Source organism: Phacochoerus africanus, chromosome 16 (genome assembly GCF_016906955.1).
Source record: "Phacochoerus africanus isolate WHEZ1 chromosome 16, ROS_Pafr_v1, whole genome shotgun sequence".
Taxonomy (NCBI): Eukaryota; Metazoa; Chordata; class Mammalia; order Artiodactyla; family Suidae; genus Phacochoerus; species Phacochoerus africanus.
The window spans coordinates 51,475,522-51,494,221 of record NC_062559.1 but is presented as its reverse complement, the minus strand read 5'-3'; the positions used below and the strand labels follow the sequence as shown (position 1 = coordinate 51,494,221).

Below are 18,700 nucleotides of genomic sequence, written 5' to 3'. Positions count from 1 at the left end.
AGCCAAGAATGAAATGTGAAGTTTAGTTATACACCTTTAACTGACGTGAACTGGAACTCACACACTCTAGACTTGTATCTACAAGGTTCCACTAAAGGTACAGTTTTGTTGTGCCCTCAAGGAACTTATATTCTGAGATGGAGCAAGCCAAATGTTGACATATTTACACTAGAATCAGGAGCAGTCTATTTTAATTGTCCCACATAGATATGTATCGCACCGGAAGAGGGCATGGCGAGCCTACCCACGTCTCCTGCGGTGCTTGCCCAGGCATGGATTTGAAAATGAAGAAAAGTTCTGAACATGAAGGAGTTTTGAGAGCGTTTTGATTATGCCCGTACATAGTGGCCACTTTGAGAGCTAGGAGAATGGTCCAGCCTGAGGATGCAGTCTCGGAACTGTTGACCTCTGCTGCTCTGTGTCTGCCAGGCGAAGAGAGCACACACAGACTGGGAAGGAGTAGGCTGTCCGGTGTGAAGAGGACCGATACCTCGGACAAATAGCCTGGCAATTCTCCATTACAGCCCTGTCTTCCTTGGATTCTTTATGATCAAAGGAGACTTTTAGAGACATAGACTTCCCGAAGAGCTTCATGATCTCGTACTTCATTTCATGTGTCACACGCGTTGGTCCCTCTGCTGGGCAGCCCAACATCCTGAGATGTATCTTGCGTATCAGGATGGTGGGCTAAGAGCAGACATGCTGAGGGGATGTGCACAGGAGATGCATCCAAGCATGTGGGCCCACCTGGGCACCTGCTTAATGTGCAGGTGTGTTAATAATCCCTTGCCCTCTCCTTGGGCTGAAGCTGTGAGCCTAGTGATGTCTGACCATTACTCCCAGACTCGTGTAAGGCAACTTGATCTAATCATGCCTCTTCCAGCACCAAGAATACTGAGAGGTGGGAGTCCCCGTTGTGGCTCAGTGAGTTAGGAACCTGACACTGTCTCTGTGAGCATACAGGTTTGATCTCTGGCCTCATTCAGTGGGTTAAGAATCCAGTGTTGCCACACGCTGCAGTGTAGGTCACAGACACAGCTCGGATCTGGTGTTGCTACCGCTGTGGTGTAGGCTGGCAGCTGCAGCTCCAATTCAACCTCTAAGCCTGGGAACGTCCATATGCTCCAGGTGCATCCATAAAAAAGAATCCCAAGAGGCAGTAGAAAGAGAACGAGCAAGCCCACACAGCCTAGAAATGAAGAGACATTGATCAAGAAGTCATCGAGTTTCCTCTCTTTTCTTCTCCAGTACAGATTATCTTCTAAAAAGTGGACACATAGATTTGCTTAATACGCAGATTTTTTTATATTATTTCCTGCAAATACATAACATGGGCAAAGATAACTCTGCCTTTGATTAAATACTCAGAAATTATTCTGGGTAAAACTTGCCCGGAACAGAATGGAACTAAGAACTCTTCCTGTTTTCATTAATCCATTAACAGATATATATTGAGCAGTGATGAAAAATAAAACATTTTAGCACCCTGGTTTGGATATACCTACTAGACTACAGATAATGCACATTACAATTGTGTTCTGAGCTTCCTAGGAAGGCAATTAAATAAAGCACCTTTAGAGTAGCTTCTTAATGCCGTGCTCAGTCTCTTCCCTAATAAACAGAATTTCCTGGAAATCTCTAGATAATAATACAGATCAGAAGAAAGGGAGATATAGCAGTTTAACACTATACTTTGCCAATGGAAACACATTGTAATTACAAGAGTAAACATCTATTGACCTATCATTCCACTGCCGTGGGGTCTGCTTTAATAAATACCTTCTGCAAATTCGAATGTGAAAAAGCATTGTTTACATAAGTAGTAATAAAGGGGCTCTAATATTACAGTGATTATGTTTGTCGATTTCCATTTCTCTGAAAAGTACCCCTCATCCCCACTAGAATTTCCCACTCTATTACCGGGAAAGACATTAGGTTGCTAAAAGCTTGTTTTAATCAATAGCAGCCTAATGAACTCACAATGCTGCTGTGTCTTTGTACTCGGGAGCTAGAGACATAACTGATTAGCATGTTTGTATCGGAGTGTATCTACTTCAATGCTTGTCTCCTGTTTTCTTTCTTCTCACAGATTTTTAAAAGCATTGGTTCTGATGAGACCGTGCAAGGACAAGGAAGTCGGAGGCTGATCAGCTTTTCTCTCTCAGGTATGTTTTGCTCACCTGAAGGCCTTGTAGAGAGATTAAGAATGTCCATCCACAGTCAAGAGACCTCTTCAGTTTGCCTCTGACCTACCAGTTACTACTCACCCTCTCTGTGCCTCAATTTCTCCATCTGTAAGACAGACTTTTAAAATATTTTCTCCATTCCCCATGATCTCACAAGAATATTGGAGGATTCAATAAAGAATAGGTGCATTCCTTAGATGAGATGAGACGGTGAGGCGAGAAGCTGCTGTTCTACTCTCCCTCCGTTGCCGACTAGCAGTAATTGAGCGCTGACAAAGTGGAGGTGGAGGAAAGCCTGGGAGAGAAGCAGTTAGCAGACCCTTTGTCTAAATAAAATCTCACATGAAATCCAGTTGGCAAAACAGATGAAAAACTAAGTTGCTCAGAAAAGTACATGTGTGGAAGTTCCTTTGTAGCACAGCAGATTAGGGATCCGGTGTAGCTGTAGCTGGGGGTGCAGGTTTGATCCCCGGCCCAGAATCTCCACATGCCCCAGAAGTGGCCAAAACAAAAAAAGGGCATTTCGTATAAAGCTCAATGAAATCCAAATAAAGCCCATAATTGAGCTAATCCTAATTAGTTAAGAGTAATTAAGTTAATTTTTTACTTTTCATGAGGTACCATAATTTTGTAACATGTTAACCATGGGGAAATTAGGTTAAACTCGTCTATAAATCTAAAATAATTTTAAAGTTAAAAATATAAAGAAAAACTGAGTTTTTCTGGCTAAAATGATGTACAAAGGTCAAAGCCCCATGCACTCAATTTCACCCTACGTGGTCTTTGTGAATTCAGTGACGTGAAGCTCCAGGACTCTGTTGAGCCCAGTTTGAGAATGATGGCCATAGCTTATGGTCAAACCAACAAATGCTGCAGGCCGTAAACATCAGAAATCCAAGATCACAGAGATGAAGTACATAAGGGTCCTTGAGAGAGGGACAGTCGTCTAGGGTCTTTCATGTCTAAGTGCAGTCCCCGTGAGGCAAACGTGTGTCTAAAGATCCGTTAATAAGCTATAATAAAAGGTTGCAAGGTATGAGGTTAATAAGCAAAAAGTCATTCTTTTTCCCATATACCATGAACAAATGGAGTTTAAATTAAAAATTCACTACCACTTACATTAGCAACTCCCAAAATGAAATATTTAGGTATAAATCTGACAAAATATGTATGATTATAAGGAAAACTACAAAACTCTGAATTAAATAAAAGAACTAACTAAATGGAGCTATAGTCCATGTTGATGCATAACAAGACCCAGTAACACAAAGATGTCAGTTTTTCCTAAATTGACCTGTGGAATCCATACAGCCCCAATCAAAACTCCAACAGCTCATTTTGTGGATTCTGACAAACCAATCCTAAAATTTATAAGGAGAGGTTATAGACCCAGGATAACCAACACAGTTTTGAAGGAGGTCAAAATTGAAGGACTGAGGCTCTCCAACTTCAAGACTTACTCTAAAATTGTGAAATCAAGACACTGTGGTACTTGTGAAAATAAATAAATAAATAGAGAGAGAGAGACAGATCAAAGGAGCAAGCTAGAAAGCCCAGAAACAGACCACCCATATCATCAACTGGTCTTTAACAGAGAAGCAAAGCAATATAATGGAGCAACACAGTCTCCCCTACAAATGATACTGGAACCACTAGACATCAACACCCCGCCCCAAACAAATGAATCTAGGCACAGACCTTATACCCCTCACAAAAATCAACTCAGAATGGATCATAGACTCAAATGTAAAACATAAAACTATAAAACTCCTAGAAGATAAGACAGGAGACGACGTGAATGACCTTTGGTAGAGTGATGCCTTTTTAGATACAACACCAAAGATCCAATACATGAAAGAAAAAAAATCAATAAGACAGACTTCATTAAAATTAAAATACTTCTGGGAGTTCCCATTGTGGCACAGCAGAAATGAATCTGACTAGGAACCATGAGGTTGTGGGTTCTATCCCTGGCCTTGCTCAGTGGATTAAGGGTCTGGCGTTGCCGTGAGCTGTGGTGTAGGTCGCAGACCTGGCTCGGATCCTGCATTGCTGTGCCTCTGGTGTAGGCCGGTGGCTACAGCTCCAATTCAACCCCTAGCCTGGGAACCTCCATATGCCATGGGTGCAGCCCTAAAAAGACAAAAAGACAAAAAAAAATTTAAAAACTTCTGCTCTGAAAAGACAACGTCAAGGGAATGAGAAGACAAGCCACAGACTCAGAAAATACTTGCCAAAGACACATCTGAAAAAGGACAGTCAATCCAAAATATACAAAGAACTCCCCAAACTCAACAATATGAAAATAAACAACCCAATCGAAACGTGGACCAAAGATCTTGTCAGACATCTATCTCACTAAAGAAGCTATGCAAATGGCATGCATTCATATGAAACAGTGCTCCACAGCATATGTCCAATGAGTAGGGAAATGCAAATTAAAGCAACAAGGTACCACTGTGTACATACTGAATGGCCAAAATCCAAACTGAAAACACCACATGCTAGTGAGTACAGACACCGCGGAAGACATTTTGGTCGTTTCTTTCAAAAGTAGACATAATCTCACCACATGACCCCATAATCCCATCCTTTGGAAATTATCCAAATGAGTCGAAAACTGCCGTCCATTCAAGAACCTAACACAGGTGCTTACAGCAGCTTTATTCATGATTTGCCCCAACTTGGAAGCAATCAAGATGTCTTTCAGGTGAATGAATATATTAACTCTGGTAAATTCAGACCACAGAGTATTATCCAGTGCTAAAAAGAAATGAGCTATCAAGCCCTGAAAAAGACATGGAGGAATCTTGAATGCATGGTACTCATTGGAAAGAAAATCTGAAAAGGCTGTCTACTGTACGATTTCCACTCTGTCACATTCTGGAAAAGGTAAAACTCTGGAGAAGTAAAAGGACTGGCGGTTGCTTGGACTGGGGGGAGGAGCGACGAAGAGGCAGAGCGCAGAGGATTTTAGGCGATGGAAATGCTCTGTATGGTACAGTAGTGATGGATAAGTGTCATAATACATTTGTCAAAACCCAGAATGTGCAGCACCAGCAGTGAACCCTAACGTATGCTATGGACTTTGGGAAGAGAGGTAAAGCATCTCTCATTTTTGATTATCACATGTCCATGTATATCTGTTGTTACAAATGTATCACTCTGGTTTGGGGTGTTGCTGGGGGAGCTGTGCCTGTGTGAGGTAGGCAGTATGCGGAAAACCTCTGTTCTTCCTTTCAATTATGCTGTGAATCTACACCTACTCTAAAAAACTAAGTTCTGATAAAAAATCCATGGACGACATTAGCAAGTATCTCTCCAGGTTTAAAAAAAAAAGAAAAAGAAAAAGAAACAAACTCAGTGCTTTCGTATCACTTGGGTGGAAAACAAACTCCTGATTCGCTATTCTTATGTTCCCATTGAAATGCTTGATAACTAACAGTTATGTGTACAAACCTTCAGAAACAGTAGAAACCAGGAGAACTACCCAGCTACCTGCCAGAAACAAGAATTTTCACTAACCGAAGCTCACGAAAATCCTAACGCCTAAGAGGTGTATCTTCCAGGACAGGCCCTTTGGGGAAAGGAAATGAAATCTCTGCTAATTGCTCCCATTGCGACTCTGCCATGCAGACATGGGCTCACAGACTGATCAGAGGAAAGAAAGCCACCCCACAGACACATCACCAGCTTGGTTCAAAAAGCTACTTTATAAGGAGATCAGGATGGACTCGTCTCTAGACCCCAGCATATCATCTTTCTTGTATTTATTTCAAGGCAAAAATTGCCGGCAATGAAATGTGACTGGGGTTGTAAAAGGAGCAACTACAGAAGCAAAGCCTTGAGTGGGCATGGAGCTGCAAGACTCCATAATTCTATATGTATATTTTTAATTCACTGTGTCTGCCTAGAGGAAAAAAGGAAATACTGCTTAAAGTGTCCTAACAGATTCCACCCCTCAAAGAAAGACAAGACAGAAAGGTCATCAAATCCGCAATGAAGCAAAGTCCACAAATTTTCAAGAAATTGACTGCAAGTTGGTCATCTCTGAGTGTAAACACAGGAATAAATGCTCCAACAGCGGCAAGTGGGACAGCAAAACTAACTGAAGATGGACAAATCCCAGGGCTACGCAACCTACTCACGGATAAAAACTATAGACGTGTCAGCTCGAAGAATGCATGGAGAATACACTCTACCTTTTTAAAAAGCTGAAGGGGAGAACCCTTGAGAAAAAAAGAAAGTATTTCCTTGACAAATGCCTGCTGAAGACAAATCACGTATCACGTGTCTGCTTGCACTCTCTATAAGATTCAGGAAAGTGCAGGACATACTAAATAAGAGGTCTAGGATGAAGACGAGCAACAAGAGAGTTCTTTGAAGCTGGCAAAAATGAAGACTTAGAAAGCCAAGTGCATTGGTTTGCTATCGCTGTTGTAACAAATTACCACATGGTTAGTGGCTTGAAACAACCTGTGTTCATACTGTTCTGGAGATCCAAGTCCAAGCTGAATCTTAAGGGACTAAAATCAGGGTGTTGGCAGGGCTGGCTCCCTTCTGAAGTCTCCTGAGGAGGACCTGCTCCCGTCTCTGTCAGGTTCCAGGCTCTGTCTGCAGGTTTTGGCTCACGGTTGCGTCAGACCCATCTCTGCTTCCTTCGGTCATCAAGGCAGCTTCTCCTCATTTTGCCCCTCCCACCTCAATTGTGTAAGAACTCTTAGAATTACATTGGGCCTACCTGGGTAACAGAGACTAATTTCACCTCGGCAAAGACTCTTTCCCACCTCTGAAAAGTCCCTTTCACCATGAAAGGCAGCACATCCACAGGTTCCAGGGATTGGGTCGTGGTCATCTTTGAGGACCCATCGTTCATCACGGTCAAGCGGTGATTTAAGTAAATCCTAAAAGGTACAATCATGAACGTCAGAGTGAGCTCTGAGAGCTTTCAAGAGGCAGTAGTGAGCACTCTGCTACGCCGCTGCAGAATTAAAATCAAAGATGTGGTGGATGGACCTGAACGTCTCTCCCAGATGCACAGACGAAGGGCCAGACATCAAAAAAGATAAGGAAGTGAAAAGACGGGTGACAGATAGAGACCCAACATGTAGGTAATTGGTGTTTTGATGAAGAGATCAGAACAAATCAAAAGAAAACAATAATAAGAGAAAGCTTTCTTGAGCTGAATATAATTTCGAATCTTTAGACTATCAGATGCTGAGAAAAAAACATATGTGCAGAGACCAACATCTAAGCAAAGGCCAATTTTTTTAAGAAATTTTCAAATGCAGATACAGTAGACATCTGAGCGCAAAAAGCATGAGAGTTTCAAAAGGAAAAAACCTCTTGTTAACATCAGATTTGTCGTCTTTGAATACAGAATGCCAAGATCGTGATGCCAAAGCTACAGAGTTTTTGAGGGCGGCAGGTTTTAACTCAGGATTTCTGTGCCCACCAGGCTGTCATTTATATGGGAAGGCAAGGGAAACACATTCTCAGGTTTGCAAGGGCTAAACGAACTTCACCCTTACATCTTTCTCTGAAAGCAATACGTGTGTATCCACTCCAGCAGATAGAGAAATAAATTCAAGAAAACTCAAGAACTGGAGACGCTGCACATGATTGGACTGGTTTTCTTTTTAGGATTTAAAATGAGAAATACCCAGAAAGATAGATTATGGGATTCCTTCTCTGGAAAATTTCAAAAATATAATAGACAGGTCTAAGGAAGACTGTGGATGCAAGTGCTTTACTTCTCAAATCTGTTCATACATTCAGTTTTTACCACTTCTTGGGGGAAAAGTGTAGAAAATTACCACAGAGCCAAATAATGGAATAGTCTATATTCTTAAGAATTATGTATAGGAGTTGTCTTGTGGCGCTATAGGTTAAAGATCCAGCATCATCACTGCGGTGGCTCAGGGCTGCTGCTGTGGCTCAGGTTTGATCCCTGGCCCAGGAACTTCCACATGCCGTGGGCTCAGCGAAAAAAAAAAGGAATTGATGTATACAAACTTTTCTAAAAGACATGGGACATCCTTTTGATATAATTTGGGCAAAAGAAAATTTAGGGTGCAATTTTTATATACACATTGTGGTCTCAACTATGCAAAGAAAATGACTGAAAGGCGGTAAAGAAAATGCCTCACTGGTAGCTACTAGACAGTATGATTTGAAATAATTTTAAAATTATGTTTCTTTTCCTTCTGTATTTAAAAATATTATAATAAGTGTGCATCATGTCTGTCATCAGAACAAAAACCTACTGCATGAAAAATGGGGGGAAATGAAGTATTGTCCCATTAAAGTATCATTTACAGTTGAAAAAATCATAAAACTCTGTGTGTTCTTATAGGCATCCATTCCAACAACCTCGTAGTTGAAGAAATTTAAACCTAAAAAAGTTAAAACAGTTTTCTAAAGTTATAAAGTTCAATAGCTAAATGTTTTAGAACTAAAAATCTAGGTATACGGATTCCCAACTAAGTGCTCTTTTAACCCCTAATTAACACCTTGTTGCAGAACTTTTGAAACATATTTACTCTGTGAAGCATACATTTTAATAAGTATACAAATTGAGCCAAAAGTATAAAAGTTTATTGAAGGACATGAAAGAAGCCATGAAAAAATGAAGACACATATGTTCTTGAGTAGTAAGTGTTATAAAGTGACCATGTCTCCCAAAATTTATCTATAAATTTAGGGAAATTCCAATCAAAATCCTAAATTTTTGAAGGGAGGTTTATTAAAAAATTAAGATTAATCTGGAAAAATAAATGTGTGAGTGGTAACGAAAGATGGTTAGTCTTGGAAAAAATAAGAACTGAGGAGCAAGTAGACTCATCAGGTACAGACAATGACAGTTGTATTATGCAGATTTAGACCCATTGTTTGATGGAAGAGCATTTTTTAAAAAAAGACCCATTTATATTGAGAATTTTACCTCCTCCAAAGCTAGCATTTTTATTTTAAAAAAGTAATATCAAATATTGGTTAAAAACAGATTTTGGGGAGCCCCCTGGTTGGCCCAGTGGGTGAAGGATCCAGCATTATCACTGGCTCAGGTCGCTCCTGTGGCATGGGTTTGATCCCTGGCCTAGGAACTTCCATATGCTGCAGGCACAACCAAAAAAGAAAGGCAGACTTTGGACTCAAAGAGGCAGGTTCAAATTTCATTTCTGACAATGACCAGCTCTGAAGACCTGGTCAAGTTACTTAACTCATAAGCCTCAATTTTTTTCTTCCTCAAATTAGGGATATAATATCTACCTTGTAGGGTTTGTGGTTAGGATTAAATCAGATCATATATTTGAAGGGCATGGAAGGGTCCCCAGAATTTAGTAACTAACCGGTAAATGGTAGGCAGTAGTGGTGGAGGTGATGACACTCATATTACTTGATGATGAATAAATCTCTATATCTGTCACCCTCTGGGCCGGCGTCCCCACCCACCCCCAGATGCGGTGATTCACTAGGAAAACGCAGCATGTAGTCCTACTCATGACTGTAAAATCTATTGCATGGACAAGAGACACCGAAAACTGCAGAAGGAAAAGGTGCCTGGGATGAAGTCCAGAGGAAACGAGGCCAAAGTTTCCACGCGTCTCTCCCAGTGGACTCACACGGCTTGGATGTATTTCCCACAGCAACAAGTCGTAACAGTGCAAATGAAAGAGAGTACATACCAGGGAAGCTCATTACAGACTCAGAGCCCCAGGTTTTCACCAGGAGCTGGTCACGTGGCCAAGTTCTTCCTAGCACTTACCCAAAGTCCAGACTCTCAGAGGAAAGCAGGTAGTCCAACAAACCACACAGTTCGCACAAACATTTGAGGCACAGAGAGCCCTTCTATCAGTTATGAGCTGTGGGACCCCTGCTGAGATCCAAGTGCTGAGATACTAGCCAAGCGCCGGCCTTGGAAACAGGCCTCTCTAAGAAGAAAAGTTGCAGGCTGCTGTGTTGGCTTTCCACACATACCCCTCCTGGGTTTAGCCTGGATTTTGCAAATTTCTGTGATGCTGGTTATACTTTCTAACCTTTATTCCCTCTCGTGGCAGTATATTGTAAGGCAAGAGAGTAAGAATAATTTCATTACAAAAATTGCCTTGAATCAACTCAAAATAATTTTAAGGAGTTCCCTTGTGGTGCAGCAGGTTAAGGAGCTGGCATTGTCATTGCAATGGTTTGGGTTGCTTCTGTGGCGTAGGTTCAGTCCCTGGCCCAGAACCTTACACATGCCATGGGCATGGTCAATCCTCCCCCCATCAAAAACAAAACAAACAAACAAAAAAACCTTTTAAGTAAATTCACATGAAAACTTGTATATTTTTTTCATCAGTTACAAATTCCTCCAATACCTTACAACTTATACCATACGTGAGAATCAATTCAATTGTATTTTACCCATTTCTTTCATTCATATATAAATATGAACAATTTTTTGGAAAATACTTCAAAAATTAAAAAAGAATATATTTCTTGCTATTATAAATATATGTCTAATAAATATAAAATAATTTCACATTATCTCAGAACAACCATAAATCATGATCAGAAGTGACATCTCTCTCTCTATCCTGTCCCCTCCATCCCACCCCACAACAAGCGGCATGAAATTGTACACATGCTCAGACACTTTCAATTACATGGAAGGGTTCCTTTTTCAAAGCCTTCCCTCCCAAAGGCAGGGTCTCTCCTCAAAGCTCTCCTCACTGATATGCATCAGTTCATGGAGGCTGCAGGTTTTTCCTTTCCTCCAATGCAGTGTCTGTGTTCTTTGCTCTTTGAACCCTCACCTTTCTCTTTACATCTCCGAATGCTCTCTCTTACTCAGTGAAGGTCATATTTATTGTGAGACTACAGCCTTTGTTTTTCTTTTTCCACTCTGAATGATTTTCACCCAGACCCACTGAATTTTCCGTGGGGGATTTCTTCTCTCCCTGGGCACCCAAGGTTCCTTGCCCCCTAACTCCAGGCTGCCTGAGAAACACCAGAAATCTAGACTAGTAGGGCCTGTGGTCCTCTCTCGAAAAGCAGGGACCTCAATGCCAGTGTTGATTTATTGCAGGGATTACTTACCAAAATGATTTAATGCATGTCAGTAAATATCCCATATAATAGGTTCTGGAGACATGCCACTTCGTCTTTGTCATGAGGTAGAAAGTAGTCTAAAGATTGAAAAGTTTTGCCCTGTTTCAGACGGACTCTTCTGTGTAAACCCCGGTAGAGTCTTCAACCTCACGTGAACGCATGAAATTAAAATATCCTTTATTTTACAGATTTCCAGGCCATGGGGTTGAAGAAAGGGATGTTTTTCAACCCAGATCCTTACCTGAAGATTTCCATTCAGCCTGGGAAGCACAGCATCTTCCCCGCCCTCCCCCACCATGGGCAGGAGAGGCGGTCCAAGATCATAGGCAACACCGTGAACCCCATCTGGCAGGCAGAGGTGAGTGCCCAGGCCCTGAAAAGGACCTTAAGAAACAAAGCTAAACGACTGACCATGAAGCCCGTGGGCCACGCCCTCCCTTCTGGCAGCCCCAAACTCCGAGATCATGGTTGTTTTGGTCCTAGAAGGGCACCATGTCCCCTTTGGGTTGCAACTAATAGGGATCTTGATTGGCCTCTCAGAGCAGGACCAGGGAATGATGCTCTTTAGCTACGTCCATTTGCATATACAGTTGGCCTTCTGTATGTGCAGGTTCTGCATCCAGCGATCCAACCAACCTCAGATAGAAAATATTTGGGGGAAAAAATTCTGGAAAGTTCCAGAAAGCAAAACGTGAACTTGCTGCATTCCAACAACTATTTGCATAGCATTACATTGTATTTTCAACTATTTAAGTAGCATTTACACTGTATTAGATATTATAGGTAATCTTATGATTTAAAGCATTTAAAAGTATGTTTGTAGGTTATATGCAAATACTACACCATTTTATATAAGGATCTTGAGCATCTGCGAATTTCAGTGTCCTCAGCAGGTATTGGAACCAATCCCCCAAGATACCAGGGGACAATGGTAATAGCCTCTTCATCTGATTCTGAGCCTATACCTGAAAGCTCATTTGAGAGACGACAGCCTCTCCTACCTTTATATGGGAGAAGGAAGAGACATTTTGATCTATGCAGTCTCACACTCTTCCCACACGTGTGTCCTTCAGAGAGAGTGCCAGATTTAAAATGTGTTCCTCTGGGCCGGTTGCAGAGATTCTGAAATTGTCAGGTTCCTGGGACAGGTAAATCAATAAGCCCTAGAACAACCTTTGGGGTTGCATATTGTTTGATTTAAATAGACATGGAGCCTAATTTCTCATGCCGTCTTCCTAGTTTGCATGGTGCTAGGCAGCTTGATGGAGTTGCAATGGTTTTGTCTGAAGAAGGCCCTCCTCCCCCACATGTGTGTTTTCTGCCATCAGCGAGCCAGGGAGAAAGGAGATTCCTCAACAAATCCTTGGCTGGCTCAGCCTCACAGTGACTAAGTCCTGTCCTAGAGAACTAGCAGAAGGTCACACCCACTGGCTGGCTACCTCCCTGCTTTAACTTTTTTTAAAAAAACTAATAATGGTGTTTATTTTTTATGTTATAGCTGGTTTACCGTGTTCTGACAATTTTTGACTATACAGCAAGGTGACCCAGTCACACACACATGTATACATTTCTTTTTAAAGAAGATAACACCCATTGGCTGCCTAACTCCCTGCTTTAGCTTTTTTTTTTTTTTTAGAACAACTCTCTTTACTTCAAAAAAAGCCATTTGTACAAAATAAACCCTAAAAGTCAATGACTTCATCTACTATGTTATCAAAGAAACAGATTTATTTCCACTGTAAGATAACACATTTTCAGACTCTAATTACTGTTTTCCTTACACTAGTGACATCAGCAGCTTCCTACCTGGAACTCATTTGTGTCCTCATGTCTACAGAACTCTCAGCCTTGGTCATTTAGATTATTGAAAAGCATCTTTTGTTCCATTGAGGGCCAACATTGCTCATTCGTTTTTGTTTTTTTTTTTAAGTTTTATTGAAGTATGGTTAATCTACAGGGTTGTGATAACTTCTGCTGTACAACAAAGTGGCCCAGTCATACATATACACATATCCCTTCTCTCTCAGATTCTTTTCCCACATAGATGATCACAGAATATTGGGGAGAGTTCTCTGAGCTGTACCGCAGGTCCCTGTTGGCCAATCATCCCATATATGTCCGTGTGCATATGCCAATCCCAAACCCCCAGTCCATCCCTCCCATACCCGTACCTGTCCCCTTTGGTACCTAAGTTTTTCAAAGTCTGTGAGTCTGTTTCTGTTCGGCAAATAAGTCCATTCTTATCCTTCTTTTTACGATTCCACAAATAGGTGATGTCATGTGGTGTTTGACTTTCATTGTCTTGACTAACTTCACTTAGTACAATAGTTTCTAAATCCATACATATTCTTCAAATTGCATTATTTCATTCTTTTCAAGGCTCAGTAATACTCCATTGTATATATGCACCACATCTTCTTTATCCATTCTTCTGTTGATGGACATTTAGGTTTTTTTCCATGTCTTGGCTGTTGTAAATAGTGCAGCCCACAGAATGGGAGAAAATATTTGCAAGTCAAGCAACTGACCAGGGATTAATCTTCAAAATATGCAAATAACTTATGCAGCTCAGTAATCAAAAAAAAATCAAAAAATGGGCAGGAATTCCCATCATAGCACAGCGGAAATGAATCCAACTAGATGCAGATGCAGCCCTAAAAAAGACAAGAAAGACCAAAAAAAAAAAAAGTGGGGGAGTTCCCGTCGTGGTGCAGTTCCAACTAGGAACCATGGGGTTGCGGGTTCAGTCCCTGGCCTTGCTCAGTGGGTTAAAGGATCTGGCATTGCCGTGAGCTGTGGTGTAGGTTGCAGACGCGGCTCGGATCCCACGTTGCTGTGGCTCTGGCATGGGCTGGTGGCTACAGCTCCGATTGGACCCCTAGCCTGGGAACCTCCATATGCCGCGGGAGCAGCCCAAGAAATGGCAAAAAAGACAAAAAAAAAAGTGGGCAGATCTAAATAAGCATTTCTCCAAAGAAGACATACACATGGCAAAAAAACACACGAAAAGATGCCTAATATCACTAATTAGTAGAGAAATGCAAATCAAAAGTACCATGAGGTACCACCTTACACAGCCAGAATGGCCGTCATCAAAAAGTCTACAAATGATAAATGCTGGAGAGGGTGTGGAGAACAGGGAACCCTCTTAACACTCTTGGTGGGAATGTAAATTGGTACAACCACTGTGGAAAACAGTATGGAGGTTCCTCAGAAAAACTCAAAATAGAACTACCATGTGATCCAGCAATTCCACTCCTGGGCATCTACCTGGATAAAACCATAATTCAAAAAAATGCTTGCACTCCACTTTAGCTTGAGGGTACGACCCACACAGTGCGTGGGCTGGGGAGCAGGGAAGCTTAGGGCATGAAAGTGCTGCAGTATAGTGTCAGGGTCAAAAGCACAGCTTTACAGTCACACAGACTTGTTCAAAGTCCAGCTCAGCCAGTTCCTAGATGTGTAGCTTTGAGGAGTCAGCTGTCCTCATTAGAAAGCCAGATTGTCCTCATCAGGCTGATGCTGATGGAAACAGCTGCTCCTACCCTAGGCACTTGCTCTGGGCAGGGCTCCTTCCTTTATTCTTCAAAGTAGAGTATCTCTGATGTAGAACTTTCCAAGCATCCTTGACCAGAAGGTGTAATTAGGTACCTGGAGCCAAAGTTTTTTCATTGCCTCTTAAATCATTACCACCTACTTCCCAGACTTAATTAAGCCTGACCCAGGCTTTCCAAAAGAGCAACTTAGACCTTTTAAGTGAACATAAGGAAATGGAGTTGTATTTGAACTTCCTACCACTTTGGTTATCAACAGACTCCAAAGCACCTGAAGTGCCACTAGCATGGAATAATGAATCTTGTTCCTTCCATCCTGGGTATTCTCACCAATTATTTATGGACTCCTCACTGCATTCCTGGGAATAATGCAAGATGCCATTTATAGCCCACGAAAAAACCAAAAGCCTTTCTTTTCTGAAGAATGTGAGAGAAACTCCTGCTAGGACATTTAGTCATAAAGATATTAACAGTCTCAAAGAACATTTATAAAATCCAGTACCATCAGAATTTTTTTTTTTTTTTTTTGGCTACGTATGTCAACTAGAATCCACTTTAAGTTCTGAAATTATTTTGGAATCTTCCATTGAGATTTATTTTGCTCTGCAGGGATATGGGCAATCACTCTCTCTTCCTCTGCTTTTGACCTTCATTCTCTCCAGCGGGCTTCGGTGAAGGTTAGCATCCTAAAATAAGTTTCACCACATGTCTCCCTGAGGAGACAGACTGAAGATAACTGATTTCTCAAGTTATACAGCAAGGAACCAGCTGAGCTGCGATTTATACTGGGGTTAGAGTGACTCTGAAGCCCCTGAATTAGACTGAAGTGCCCAGTACAAAACTGTGGACGTCTCAGCTCTTGGGGGGAGCATTTGGGGCTTTCGGGGACCTGGCATGGCTTACCACTTGTGTCAGTTAGGGATGCACCTGGCTCTAAGCGTGAGGAAGCCTGGCCGGTCCATGGTATTTCTCACGCACAGGAAGTCCAGAGGGAGCTGGTCCAGGCAGTACAGCGACTTCGTGTAGCCCAGGGACCTGAGCGCTCTGGGACTCCCCTCTACACCTTCGCATCATCTTGTCTTAAAGCCTCAAGCTCAATTTCCAGGAAGGAAGAAAGCAAAAAGGCCAAAGCAGCTTTTCCCCTGAAAGGCTTTGCATTTTTATCCCATAAGAGAAGCTCTTCCCAGCAAAATCCTGTCAAGGACCTCATCTGATTGGAAAAATCTAGAGTTTCACTTCCTTGACTCTGTAGCAGGGAGGTCAGGGGAGGAGGTCATTGAACACGGTTGAATAAGCCAGTTTCGAGTGTCTGCAATGTGCTTTACTCTCTCGCACCTCGTACCTCCAACAATATGCGAAGGCCACTTTTAGGAGCTACTGCCCCCCCCCCGCCCCCGCCAGACTCCTTGTGCTTTCACATGGCTGCATAAACCATGTCTTTGCTTCTATCTGCCTAAAAGGTCCATCCCCAACTAATCCAACCAGTGACGCCTGTGCATCCAGAAATTCTCGGTGAAAATACCACCTCCGGGAGTTCCTGCTAGGGCAAATCAGGTTAAGAATCCTGCATTGTCTCTGTGGCAGCACAGGTTCAATCCCTGACCTGGCCCGATAGGTTAAGCATCCAGCATTGCCGCAGCTATGGCATAGGTCTCAGCTGCAGCTCAGATTCGATCCCTGGCCCAGGAACTTCCATAGGCCACGGGTGCAGCTGTAAAGAAAAAAATTAAAAATAAAAAAAAAAATTATATTAAATAAATAAGTAAATAAGTAAAATACCATCTCCCACCTGATAATCCCATCCCAGGCCTCAGAAGGAGAGTTCCCTCCTCTCTGCTCCTTTGTCTAGAGTCCTACCATAGTGCCTTTTATTTGCACATCTATCTTCCTCACGAGACTTTAAGCTCCTCAAGGAAAGGAATCACATTCAGTTTCTGTTGATGCCTCCATTTCCTAGAACCTACTACTAATGAGTTATGTAGGGCTTACTATGCCAAGTGGTGTTATAAATTTTTTAATGAATTAACTCATTTCATCCTCACAACACCCCTGTGAGATATGTACTGTTACTATCCCCATTGAAAGATGAGGAAATCAAAGCACAGAAAAGTTAAGTGATTTTCCTGAGGTCACACAGCTGGTAAGAAGCAGAACCAGAGTTTGAACTGTTTCAGAGCCTGATACTGATCAGTTTTGTGTGTAAGTGGCTGTGAATAAATTCTGGAAAAAGTGTCCATAGTTCATATCACTCAAAGTGATCCCTATACCTCCTCTCCTTTCAGCAGAAAAAAAAAAAAAATCAGTTAAAATCAATAGCACTGAGTGGCGAGGCCAAAGGCAGTTATCAAAAAGCTTAAATTGGTCTTTCCAGCTGATCCACATGAACCCCCACTTCTGGACGTTAAGTCTGAAGGATAAAGGAACTGGGGGGGGGAGCTAGGTGAAGTTCTTATGTTTGATTATTCACTCGTTTAAGAACTATTTATTGAACCTCTACTCTGTAGTAGAAAGAGAAGCAGCTAGGAGGACACAAAAATGATTGCTAGATAAGACCCCTCGGGCTGGTGGGAGAAGATAATACAATGAAATACATGCCTAATCTAGGTGTAGACAGACCCCTGCAGAGGCTGAGGGAGGACCTGGCAGAGGCTGTGCTCTTAGATCTAAGCAAGTGATAGGACATCTAGGGGGAGGGAGAGGCATTCCAGGTAGAAGGAACAGCATATGCAAAGGTACCTAGGCATCCCACAGACACTTAGAGAAATGTCATGTGGGTGGAGCTTGTCGTGTGCACCTCCAGGGATGGCCACTGGGCTGGGCGTGCTTCAGTTATGCGCATCAGGTGTGGTTTCCTCGCTCCTTACAAATGCACGCTAGCACTGTCTTCCGTGTGGCTTGCACCAAGGTGAGTGCAAAGAAGATTCCTTACGCCTTACAGGATTCGTGCAAGTCTTTAAATCTCTGTGCAGGAAGGTAAATGACAGCTAAACTGTCCCACTTTCTGTATGTGCTGATTAATGCGCCGAGGATGTTCAGTGAGAAATAATTAAAGCTGTGCACTGTAGTTTAAATGCTAAATTTATTTCTATGATTCACATTGCATTAGTCTTTATGTGATTTTTTTCAAATTTATGCAAGTTCAAACTTGAAAGATTTTTTGCTGATTAAAAAAACATTCTAAATCTTAGAAAAATTAGTTACTATCAGAATTTTAAAATGAGGGGCAACTGAGAGAAATATACATTAAACATTATGTGAACTAAAAAAAAAAAATTCCCTGTTGGTTGATTTATCTCCTCTTTTTTTTTTATTATCACTGTAATTAAAAACAATTTTCACCCCAGGAACACACTCTCCTTGATTTTCAGGTTTGTTTACTTTCCAGGATGGATATAATGAGCACTTATAAGATTATAGCTTCACAGAGAAGTTGAACAGAAACAGCAGCAACTAAAGAGTCTTAGGTTATGTGTTCAGAGTGCCTACGTAGAGAATATATATACCTCTAAATAAAATAAGGAACTCCTAAAAGCAGAATCTCAGAACTCAACCCCAAATATCACGTGGGTTGAGCAAATATTAAAATCAGGCAGGCCTGGGCCCTGGTTTCTGTTAGACCCCACCTCATTCTCCTCCTCTCCCCAAATGTTCTACCACTTTCCAAGATCTAAGAAAAAGAAATCAGTTAAAATCAATAGCACTGAGTGGCAAGGCCAAAGGCAGTTACCAAAAAGCTTAAATTGGTCTTTCCAGCTGATCCACCTGAACTCCTACTTCTGGACATTAAGTCTGAAGGATAAATGAACTGGGGGGCGGGGGGGGGGGAGAAAACAAGGTGAAGTTCTTACGGCTAATTATTCGTTCATTTAG

General features: G+C 41.8%; 1 protein-coding gene across 2 annotated transcripts in view; it reads left to right on the top strand.

Moving 5' to 3' along the window:
• The window catches only part of HECW1 (HECT, C2 and WW domain containing E3 ubiquitin protein ligase 1), a 407,661-nt gene that overhangs the window by 246,717 nt on the left and 142,244 nt on the right, over positions 1 to 18,700 (top strand). For both annotated transcript variants that reach the window (XM_047763338.1, XM_047763339.1), the window contains 2 exons: positions 2,090 to 2,165; positions 11,465 to 11,634. In XM_047763338.1, coding sequence (XP_047619294.1) covers positions 2,090 to 2,165; positions 11,465 to 11,634 — 246 coding nt within the window. The remainder of the gene's footprint in view (positions 1 to 2,089; positions 2,166 to 11,464; positions 11,635 to 18,700) is intronic.